The sequence below is a fragment of the Sinocyclocheilus anshuiensis genome, unplaced genomic scaffold (assembly GCF_001515605.1).
Source record: "Sinocyclocheilus anshuiensis isolate Anshui unplaced genomic scaffold, SAMN03320099.WGS_v1.1 scaffold1773, whole genome shotgun sequence".
Taxonomy (NCBI): Eukaryota; Metazoa; Chordata; class Actinopteri; order Cypriniformes; family Cyprinidae; genus Sinocyclocheilus; species Sinocyclocheilus anshuiensis.
Genome location: NW_015538005.1, coordinates 68,305 through 80,947, shown reverse-complemented (window position 1 = coordinate 80,947; position 12,643 = coordinate 68,305). Strand labels below are relative to the sequence as shown.

General features: G+C 36.7%; 1 protein-coding gene across 1 annotated transcript in view; it reads right to left on the bottom strand.

The window, feature by feature from the left end:
• Positions 1-9,207: 9,207 nt before the first annotated feature.
• Positions 9,208-12,643, bottom strand: part of LOC107677071 (programmed cell death protein 5-like) — an 8,610-nt gene continuing 5,174 nt past the window's right edge. The window contains exons 4-6 of the mRNA XM_016471860.1: positions 10,199-10,290; positions 10,039-10,110; positions 9,208-9,929 (exon numbers count right to left, since the gene is read on the bottom strand). Of these exons, the coding sequence (XP_016327346.1) occupies positions 9,882-9,929; positions 10,039-10,110; positions 10,199-10,290 (212 nt within the window). The 3' untranslated portion in view covers positions 9,208-9,881. The remainder of the gene's footprint in view (positions 9,930-10,038; positions 10,111-10,198; positions 10,291-12,643) is intronic.

Genomic DNA, 12,643 nt, shown 5'->3' with positions numbered 1-12,643 from the left:
AGAGATTTTGAAGGATTTCCATGATTAAATCTGGCCTTGATTCTGATTTTTGGTTATCAATACTGACTATTGCTGAATATGAATCTGAACAAATGACCGCATTTTGTATTTCTCTTTCCTTAATTAGTTGTACTGCTAGCAGAATAGCCATCAATTCACCTGTATATACTGACAGTTGATCACTTATTCTAGCTTTTTTCTTCATCAGTAACTTTGGCACATTAACTGCCACTCCTACTCTCCCTCTTTTTTTGGAGGCATCTGTGTATATCCGTATATTATTTCCATACATGAGTCCTAAATACTCCTTTGCTCTCATTACTTCCATCTCATTACTACTTCCTTCTCTCTGTCTTATCTTCAGTAATGTTAAATCTACTACTGGCTGAGGAAGAATCCATAAGGGGTTATGTGGATACATTACTCTTGGTATACATCTATAATTGTTTATCCCCATCTCCTTAATATCTTCTTCTACAACCCATCCAAAACTCTTATGTTTATTCATTCCTTGTTCCCAACATATTCCTAGTATTTTCTTTGTTGGATGTACCTCATCCTGACTCTTAAGATTTGTCCAATATACAGCCATTAACTGTTGCCTTCTAATATAAAGCGGCATTTCGTTTATCTCTACTTGCATTGCTGCAATAGGTGTTGTTGGATATGCCCCACAGCAAATTCTCAATGCTTGCGCTTGAATTCTGTCCAATTTCTCTAACTGAGATTTTGCAGCCAGCCCATATGCTATACTTCCATAATCTAGCACAGATCTTATCATTGCTATATAAACTGTTTGAAGCGCCCCTCTATCTGCTCCCCACTCTTGTCTTGCCATACATTTCATTACATTTAAAACTCTTTTACACTTACTATCTTATCAATATGTTCTTTCCATGTAAGTCTAGTATCCAGCCACATTCCTAGGAATCTAATTGATGTTACTCGTGCCATATCTTTGTTATATATTCTTAACTTCCATTCACTGTCTACTTTCTTATTAGAAAATATAATAGTTTGTGACTTCTCCACAGAAAACTTAAATCCCCATTTGTATGACCATTTAACTACCTCATCCACAGCCTTCTGCATTTTCCCCATATTGAACTTATTGTTTCTTCCTCTGAACCACAAAGCCCCATCATCTGCAAACAGTGATCTTCCAATACTCCTATCCACCTTACTAAACATATCATTTATCATTATTATAAAAAGCACTAGACTTATTACACTTCCCTGAGGAGTGCCATTTTCTATTATTCCTTGAGATGATATAGAGTCTCCTACTCTCACTCTTATTACTCTTTGTTTAAGGAAGTCACTAATCCAATTAAACATTCTTCCCCCTACCCCCATCTCCTGCAATTTTATCATCAAACCCTCTCTCCATAACATGTCATAGGCTTTCTCAATATCGAAAAACACGGCAGTTACTGATTCTTTATTTGATAGAGCCTTCTTTATTTCCGCTTCCAAACACATAACCGGATCCATAGTTCCTCTTCCTACCCTAAATCCACTTTGATAAGGTGATAATTTTCCTTCTTTTTCCAAAAAATAAACTAGTCTGTCCGTTATCATTCTCTGCATCACTTTCCCTAAATGAGATGTAAGGGCTATTGGTCTATAATTAGCCGGCTTACTTGGATCCTTCCCTGGTTTCCTTATTGGCAATACCAGTGCCTCTTTCCAACTTTGTGGTAGTACCCCCATTTCCCAAACTTTATTATAGAATTCTAACATTACTCTCAATGATTCCTCACTTAACTGCTTGATCATATAATAGCTGATTTCATCTTGACCAGGAGTAGTTTCTCTCATTCTCCTCAGCGCTCGTTTTAGTTCCGTCATTCCAAATGGGACATCCATTATATTATCTCTTTCCTCTCTTTTGTCCAATAGATGAGGATGCTCTTTTAATATTTCCTCCCTTTCCCTCTTAAATTCTTCAGTCAGATTTTCCGTACTGTTTACTTTTATAAATGTATTACAAAACATTTCTGCTTTCTCACTGTTTTCTACTGCTATGACTTCCCCTTCATTTAAAACAGGATATTCTATCTCCTTCCTTATTCCATTCATCCTTCTGATCATATTCCATACCTCTTCTATTGATCCTATTCTGCCTATTCTGTCACAGAAATCTCTCCAATGTTGCCTTTTTGCCCTTCTTACCACCTCTTTTTGTTCTCTCTTATGTACTTTTCCCTATTCTGTCACAGAAATCTCTCCAATGTTGCCTTTTTGCCCTTCTTACCACCTCTTTTACTTTTGCTTGTTCTCTCTTATATTCCATTAAATCTTGATAGTTATGCATTCTTCTTACTTTCTTGTATGCTCTCCTTTTCCTTCTAATAGCTTCATCACACTCCTTATTCCACCATGGTACCATTTTTGTCTCTCTTCTTCCTTTACTCTTAGGAATATTACTTACTGCTGCATTTTTCATGACCCCTATAATTTTCTCACTTATAGCTTCTCTCCATTCTCCATTTCTTACTTCATTTATGTCTAAACCCTCCTCCACCATTTCCACATACTCAGTCCATTCTCATATTTCATATTTCCATCTCCCTTCTCTTCTCTCATTTCTTTCTACACAATTATTCATACACATTTCAATCAAAATTGGAAAATGATCACTGCCTATAGTATATTTCCTTAATACCTTCCAGTTAATTATTCCCCCTAACCTACTTTTTGTTAGAGTTAAATCTAACACCGCTTCTTGACCTGTTCTCATGTCTATTCGTGTACCTCCCCTATCATTCAAACAGATCAAATTCCTCTCATCCATTAATTCTTCAATCACCTGCCCGTTTTTGTCAATTACACTTCCTCCCCACATACTACTATGGGCATTAAAATCCCCACACCAGATCACCCTCTCTCTACTTTGCCCTTCTATCTTCATCATCTCTTCCGATGCCATTTGTCTGCATGGATTGTAAAAATTAATTATTACAACACTCATGTCATCCTTCCATACCTCAACCACCACATATTCCATTTCTCTTCCTTTCCCCACCATTCTATGCTGTATTTCAGACTTAATGAAAGTAACACACCCACCACCATTTCCCTCTTCCCGGTCTCTTCTCACAGATACATATCCTTTAATTACAAAATCAAATTTAGGTTTCAGCCAAGACTCTTGTACACATATGACATCTGGCTTTTCCTCCATCTTATTTAGATAACCCTTAAATTCCAATCCATTAGCCACCAAGCTCCTAGCATTCCATTGTAATATTACTAACATCAAGATTATTGTCCATCCCATGATTCTTGACTAGGCTGTATTTCTGAAGTTAGACCATCTCTAACCATTTCCCATGTTAGCCCTTTAATATCCAGGAACCTCTCTGCTGCTCTCACTATTATCTGTATCTTTTCTGTTCTTCTTTCAGTCTGTGCTGAACAATTTATGACCTCTGCCATGAATAACACAAAACTATTTTTACTTACTATCATTGTGTCATCCGATATACTGCTTCTCTTTGCCTCATTTCTGGTTTGATCTCTCCATTCCTCCTTCTCCTCACTCTCTTTCTTTTTCCTTGAGTCCACTTTTTTAACTGCTTCCGCATATGACAGCTTATTTCCATCTCTTTCCTTTTGAATTTCTACTGCCCTCTTTCTAACTTCACATCCTCCATATGCCACATTATGGGCCCCACCACAATTACAACATTTTGCTTCCACATTCCTTCCACATTTTCAATACTCATGTTCTTCCCCACAATGTACACATCTCTGCATACACTTGCAATATGACCATATCTCTGGCAGTTATAACATCTCAGTGGAGCACGCACATATTCTCTCACCTTAAAGCTAACATATCCAATCATCACTTTACTTGGTAACATTCCACTACTTTCAAAGTGCAACATTACAGAAATACTTTCTTCCTTATTACCTTCCCTATTCCTTTGCAATCGCTTTGCTTCATTACATTTCCTCCTTTTATATTCCTCTTCAGCTCTATCATAGTGACCTCCAATGGTACCCCTGTAATTACTCCGCATATCCATGGTTTTCCACCTGTTTGCTTACAACTTGAAATCACTTGTTTACACACAACCTTCATTTTCATCACTTTATCCCTCTGTTCCTCATTATCACATATCACCATCAATGCTCCATCCTGAAGTACTCTTGCACATTTAATCTCTCCTGATTGTTTCCTCAACTCATTTGTTAATTCAATTGGGTTTACTCCTTTTACTCCATGCCCCTTTAAATCTCACAATCATTTTTATTTCCTCTCTCCTTCCACTTATTAATTCCATTTCACTATCCTCATCTATACTTACTGAATCCTCTTCATTATCTTTCTTCCTCTTTTTATTTGTTTTTCCTACCCTTTTTATTCTCCCTCCTTCCACCTGTGACCAACCCGTATCCATTTCATCTTCAATCTCTGAATCATCAATCCTATCTTTTGTTTCTGATCCTGATTTGTATCATATTATATGTATTATACCTCTTCTTAATATTATAACTTCTATGCTTATCAAAACTCAGTATGAGTTATTTGAATCACAATTCACTAAACACACTTGCACGCAGCATAGTAAAATATGGTGGAGAATTGTAGAATGACAGCATTTTGTTCATTTTTATTTTCATGACCGTTAAACGAAGCACATTAGTCGATCGTTAACCAGTAAGATTAGAATGTCTTTTTTATATATATACAGGGTTTTAGCTCTATATGCGCGAATAGCAGCGTAAACAACAGACCATGAGGATTCAATCGTCGCATCATGCACCTGCAGTGCTTCTGTAAAAGGAGAAAAACATAAATTAAGTGCATAAAAGGAATAAAATAAATAGGATCACACAAAATATATAATAGGCTATAATATAATTAACAGATTAACAAAAGGATAAAAAAAACACTGCAACAAGTATAGGCTACGCTCGTTTTTGTGACGCTTTTAATGCATTTTATTTATATTCTTTATATCTTTATTTGATTTAATCCATCTGATCGCACAGGCACCTCACGCACACACAAACATCATTAGTTCTACCATTGCCTGATATTTCGGCTAGGGTTGCACTGATACCACTTTTTTTCAGAACAAGTCCGATACCGATACTTTCATTTTTGGTACTCGCCGATACCGATACCTGTATTTTCACAGCATTTGTCATTTTTTACAAATATTGGGTACAGAGACAAAATAAGAAGAAGAAGAAGAAGGAGAAGAATCATGTTAGTTGGCTTCATTTAGCAAACAGATATTTCCTTCAATTATTTCCACACTTAATTATACCTGTTAAAATATATTGTATAAGCTTTGGTTACTTTCACTGTTCACTGTTTAATGGTGCATTAGAGCTGCTCCATTGCAGTAGCTCAATACTGTAATCATAAAACATTTTCCTAAAATAATGCAGGGAACCACATTATATGAGTATGTGCGTAATATTTTGGTGATGTAATTTGCGTCATGCGCACTGTACGTGGACCCTCGCGTACGAATAAAAACCATAATTCTAAAGCAAGCTAAACACGTGTTTGCATTGGTGCAGAATGAGAGACACTTATAGCCTAGCGCATTTCACAGTCTGCTAGTTTCACTTTTGCTTTAATTTTCTCTCTCTCTCTCGCTCGCTCTCCTTAACGCCAAATAACTTTAGTAACTTGTGCACTGTTTTGCTTGCTTGCTTTTGACATATCCGCCAGAACTACAAACTTTCCAGTGATGTCTGTGAGATATTCACTCGACAAGTTCGCGCATCTGTGCAGCCAATCCACTCGGCGCGCTCTGCTTATCAGCTCGCGCACATCCGCTATACAGGCGTGAATATTGAATGTTTAACATTATATTAATTACTTACATGTACTTCATAGACATCCTTAATCTCTAATAACTTCATTCTACTCTCTGTTGTTCTGTTATCACCATGTTTCTTTTTCTGGACACAGCTCTGTTCACACGCTGTGTAGTATTGGCTTTTGGTATCGGGGCATTTTTACGAGTACGAGTACAGGAGTGCAGTATCGGACCCGATACCAGTATCGGTATCGGTGCATCCCTAATTTCAACCATTCATCATCAAACTAAAATGCAGTCAACCAAACATAAAAGTTACACTGTTTATTTTAAATCTATTTTTATTCACACCGGCTTTTGAAAACCTCTATGCGAACACACTTGCCTGAAAAAGTGCGGGGGACGAATTTACGTGATATTAAAAGTGGGGGGAACACGTCCCCCGCATCCCCCGCGTAATCTATGCCCCTGGTGCTTTAAATTTTTCAGGGAGGTCTAACACTTGCATTTTCTTTCTCGGCTCTATGTTCACATAAGACCTGAACATAATCCAATGCAATCCAATAGTGCCATGATACAAGAGAAGAACGAAGAGCCGTCATGCATGCCCAGCCCCAGGGCATTAAAGGTAAGGGCCCTAAAAGGTGGCATGGGCTAATATAAGGCAGAACTCGCCCAGAATCAATGAGGCCCAGGCCATGAGGCTGGAGTCCTCTAGCAAAATGTCTCAAACAGGCCTGACCACCCTCAGGGGCAATAGGCCACTTAAGCAGGCAAGATCCGTGTGTAAATGTAAACCCCGCTCATCCTCTGAGGCAGGAAGAGCTGAGAGGGTAATGATCTGTGCTCTGAACGGAGTAGAAAGCACCTTAGGCACATAGCAGTGCCTTGGCTTGAGAGGATGACTTTGCAGTTGTTAGGCCCAAACTCAAGGCAGAAAGTGCTCACTGAGAGCACCTGCAGGTCACCCACTCACTTGACTGATGCTAAAGCCAGCAGGAGAGCAGTCTTAAGTGAAAGGGGCTTATCTAACCACTTCCTAACATAAATATCAATAGTGTTTTTTTATAGGATTACTTTTTCAAAAATCAAAAATCAAAAGCATTTAAACTAAATCCCCCCTCCAAATCTGATGGGTCCTCAATTCCTGTTGCATTATGGCATATAAAAGTGTCCACTGGTTGGACAGCTCAGAATCTCATTAGAAGCAACAGATGTACATCATCTGGGTTTTATGACGTAATAGTAAAAGGGGGGGGGGGGACCCCTCCCCCCCGTAATCTACGCCCCTGCCAATGCCGTTTCAGTTTTGCTTGACATTTGTATGCTGTTTATAATGAATGCCACTATAGCCTAATTTGTGTTTTATTTTACAGTTTAATATATAATTTTATAACTACTTATTTTTCATTCTTGTTCTGTTCTGAATACCATTAAATTTAAAATATTTGTTGTAGAGTGAGGGGAACTAAATAGGCTGTGGATAATTACCAGTATTTTAATATATAAATTACATAAATTAATGTAGCCTAATTGTTTGCAATTACAAGGTTAACCGGTGTTTTTGGAGTAAGATCAATTTCTCTTTCATGAGATTGCTTCCTCTTTTTGGCCGGGTTTCTATTCTCTGTGTCGTAAACGCTAGGGGCGAGGCTCCTTAACCAGGGTGTCTTTAGGGGCGTGATATTCAAATGACGATTGTTTTCTGCCGCCACACTCATCAACGTGCGATCATTCGTACAGTGAGATTGACGGCTTATGAATATTTCATGAATCACACGTGAATTCTGTCGTAAGTTGATTTGTGTGGTGTGCATGGATCTGTGCTCGTTTCTGTTAGATTGATAAATGAGGCCCAATAACTTTATACACGGTGCACTTTTAGATTTAAAACTTTGCAGGATGTTTTCATTCACTTAGAGCTGTGTTACACACTGCATGAAAGGTAATTTTCAAAAATCCATAATAGGGGCACTTTAAAATCTTTTATGTATTTATAATTTGAAAGCAAACAAATAACCCTGTTTAGGAAAGGGACATCATACCTTTCAGAAAATATAATTAGCATCTTAATTTTGCAATGAAAACATATTTAACAGTAATATCTATGTCCATGACAGGGTGGACAATTCTTATGGTCCATGCTTCAAATAATGGCCCATAATTATCTAAAAAAAAATGTGTGGGAGCTCAGCTAATATGTTTATATAGTACTTGAGTGTCTACTATTTATGACATGACAAAGTGAATGGGAAATTAAAACCAAAATTTTTGAGTATTGTGAAGGTTGAAAGGCACTCTATGGAGATATTGACCCATGTACCGCAACCAACTCAAGAAGCCATCTTCAGTCAAACTCACTAATAAACAACTGTCATCATAAATACATGTACAATGCCTTGTAATCTGTCGAGTTACAGATAGCAGCCAACAAGTCAACAGCAACATGAGCAAATCGTTTTTGTGTTAATACAGCACAGTGGTTCTCAAACTGGGGGTCGCGAGAGGGTTTAAAAAATTAAGTGCCATTTTTTTAGATTATAATAGCCTAAATATTTTTCAGTATTACAAGTAAATACTACAATTAAATATTTTCTGATTTTTAAAGATATTGATTAGTTTTTTTTTAAATGTTAAATAATTTTTCACAACTCGAAGATATGACATCACTGTGCAGCGACTGGCTCACTAGTTATCGCTACAGCGCTCACCTGCACGTGGAAACGGCAACTGCAGAGATGGATAAATTTGTAATTCGCAAATCTAAAAATGTTGAAGAAATTGTGGACAGTTTGCCGGAGTTATCGGCACCACGTACTTCGACTAAGCATAAGAGCAAGACCTCATCAGACCAAAGTAGAAAACGTCGTAAATATCAAGAATAATTCATAAAGTATGGATTCACTTGCTCTAACATTATTGTCAACAACGATCCGCTGCGAGTAGCTGCATCCACCATCAGGTCACGGATGAAGCTTTTGTGCTGCCAAAAACAAGTACACCCATCCCATTGAAAGGTAAGCCCAAATTAATTTGATGTATAGTAAATATAGTTCAGATATTGTGAATGGGTTAAAATATGTTGTTTTGTTTATTGTTTGTGTATGCTTCGGTAGTGGGGGTCGTGAGTTCTTGTAGATCTTAAATTAGGGGTTGCTGGCTTAAAAGTCTGAGAACCACTGCAGTAGAACTTAATGGAGCTTTCCGAGCCTCAGACAATATGCCCTCACCTGCACAATGCATCATTATTATTTGGGAGCTACACACCCACGGCCAAAGGTTGCAGCCCAGAAACGTCCTGAGCACACAAGAAAATACAGGCACAGGGCAGTGTTTCTGCAGAAACAAACACACCACCCCACACTTCTATTAGATTAACAGAGATTATTTTTGTACAAGTCTATACTTTATTTTTTGGAAAATTCTGCATGGTGCACCTTTAAAATCATTAACGCTTTGTAAAGTGAACTTTTGGCCACAACTGTTTATGCTTGCCAGCATGGAAAAAAATACAAAACACATGCATTGGTACTTACGAGTTTGGCATGTTTTTGAAAACTGATGGGTTATAAGACTGAAATAATATCACAGTTTAACAATAAAAACAAAATAAGACCATTTTTGCACCATCAAATCTCAAATAAATGTATTTTTGTGGCATGGCCCAGAGAAAGTTGTAGTTTGGTTACAAGCAATGAAACCGATGTAACAAGAATTTCTTACAATTTTTGTTTAAGGCCTTTATTATGTAAACAGTTGCAAATAAGTTTCCTCAAAAAAAGTCCACGCAATCAAAGATATGGGGCAAGTTCCAATTATTGCAATAACAAGAGATCAGAATTGTCCACTGTATTCACAAAAAAGTCTCTAAATATGAAGCAGCTTTGCTGCAATGTGTTGAATGAAGAGAATCTGCTAAACTAAAGATGAAAAACAGTAACAGAGTTCCTGTATCACCACAGATCAAAATTCTTTGTGATTTGGCCAGGGCAACTGATCTGTCAGTCACTGTCATGTCCTGGTCAGCAGACCAGAGTACCAAAAGTACCACGAGTACAGAAAGCCTAGCTGACTCATGACACCTGCATATCAATCATCATCCTCATCATCGGAGTCCATTACCCGTCGTCGGTTAAACTGGGAACAAAACAGAGACATTCACTGGGTACTTATGTTTATAGATTTTTGAAACTTCGATTTTTACAATCTCAAGAACATATTTTTAGTCTAATCACAAGGTTCTTACTTTTACAGTTGTTTTCTTCTCTGTTTGTTGACTGACTTTCTCCAGGATCTCTATTAGTCCAGCCTCTGTAATCTAAAGATATATGATCACTCAGTGATATAAATAGCACATTATAAAATTAATAAACACATTTTGAATGATGTTTCATCTGTATTCTTACTTTTCCTCCAAGCTGTCCAAAGCGAGCCATCTGTATCAGGTAATTCTCCACTGCTTTTGCTTTATCTGGCTTTACAAGAGCCAAATTACTCACTAAATAATAATAATAATAATTAAAAAAGCAACAACATAGTTACTGTAGATTTTAGTTTTAAAATATTTAAAGGTGCAGTATGGAATATTGACAGCTAGCAGTTGAAATGAGTACTGCATCACAGAATCACTGAGACCAAAACAAAAACATATTCCGACACGGAACACATCTCAAACTACAATAACTGGCTGGAGCACTGAAACAAGTAATAACAATTTAGAATGCTTCCTACATATCTGCAAACATATTATGATATGTTTATGCTTTAGTACAGTCAAACAAATTACATACAGCACCTTTAAAAGGGTCCACAACAAAAATAAAAATAATTTAATCCTTTACTCATCCTCATGTTTTTCCAAACCCACAAGTCTTGTGTTCATCCTTGGAAAGCAAATCAATGTACATAGAGCACATCACAAATGGTAAACAGAAGCAGAAACATGTTTGCTTAATGCACAAGAACAAACTAGAGATGTTCTTATGTTTGAGCTTCTGTTAACCATATCTAATGTGAGTATGGTGGAGCTTCTGTTAACCATATGTGACCACAAAACCAGTCATAAGGGTAAATTTAAAAAATGTTTTATAGCTGAATAAATCTGAAAGCTGAATAAATAAGCTTTCCAATGGTGTATGGTTTATTAGGATAGGACAATATTTGGCCGAGATACAACTATTTGAATATCTGGAATCTGAGGGTGCAAGAAAAATCTAAATATTGAGAAAATTGCCTTTAAAGTTGTCCACATTAAGTTCTTAGCTATGCATATTACTAATCAAAAATTAAGTTTTGATATATTTACGGTAGGAAATTTACAAAATATCTTCATGGAACATGATCTTTACTTAATATCCTAATGATTTTTGGCATTAAAGAAAAATCAATAATTTTGACCCATACAATGTATTGCTGGCTATTGCTACAAATATACCCATGCTACTTATGCAGTGGTCAATGTTTCCATGCATGGATACACATAAGTGGTGTGCATGTGCGACCAAAATAATAAATGTGCTGGGTAAATAATTTCAGACCACTCATACACTTCATTCATGCTTCACTCTAGGTTTGAAAATTATGAAAATTAATATAAAAGATAAAAATTAAAAAAATAAAATGTAAATATTAACTTAATTATAAACTAAAATAGTTGTAGTTTTATTTAATACTCAATTTTTATTTAAAAATATAATAGCATTATCATACTTTATTGTTTTATTATTTTGTTAAAAAACGAAATAAAATGCAATAATATTATTATTAACTATTGTACTTTGTATAGTTATATTTAACGGGTCACACCATGTGCAGTGTGAGCACCAAACCAAATCTCCAGGGGCCTCATGTATAAAATTTTACGTAGATTTCATCCTAAATGTGTGCGTACGCACAAAAGCTAGATTTTGCGTATGTACAAAAGTTTTCAGATTTATAAAGCCATGCGTACGCCAGAACCTGCGCAAAATTCCCTTTGTAATACCCAGTCAGCGGAAGATTGTGCATACATGAATCTCCACCCCATCTCCTCCCCGAAATAGCCATTTATGGCACTTACAACGCCTAGTTTTAATATGCATAACGTCATCTGCATATCATTTCCATACATATTCCATCCACATGACATGTTTAACGCAGTTAAGGGTAGGAATAGGCTACATTAGGAAAATATGAGATACGGACTATAAATGCGTTTTGAGACATCACTATTCTAATTTATGCAATTTGCCTAAAAGGTAAACATATATTTTAGAACGTTTATGGCCTATATTTTTATGGAAAGATATAGGCCTTATTTTTTTGCAGTAAATAGCTGTCTGACACGTCAATAACAAAACATTTTGAAAATAAAACGCGCATATCATACAGTTTCCTTCAAATTCTATCTTTTAAATATGGTGTTTGTCACAATATTGGGAAGAGCACGAAAGAGGTTATCATTAGGCTGCTGTCTGTGCGCGACACCTGTGAACAGAGGTTATACTGTCATCGGACCTTTTCAAACCAACCAATGGACTGTCGGAAAACACAGACGGGTTCGTAGAATCCAGTCATAAAAACGGAATTCCTAGCCTAACGCGGAAGGAATATGCCACATTTTGGACGAATAAATCAAAAGTAGGTCAGTGCACTTGAATCAAAACGCGATATGGACTAGTGTCTGTGAATATTAAGCCGCAAAAAGACAACATATGAATCCTGCACATTCTGCATGTCTGGAAACCAGGCACGGACTGGCCATCAGGAGAACCGGGACAATTCTTGGTGGCCTTGTGGCCGATTTGGCCCGCTATTTTAATATTATTATTGTATAATTGCCTGCCGAATGTACTAAAGCGATTATTTCCGAA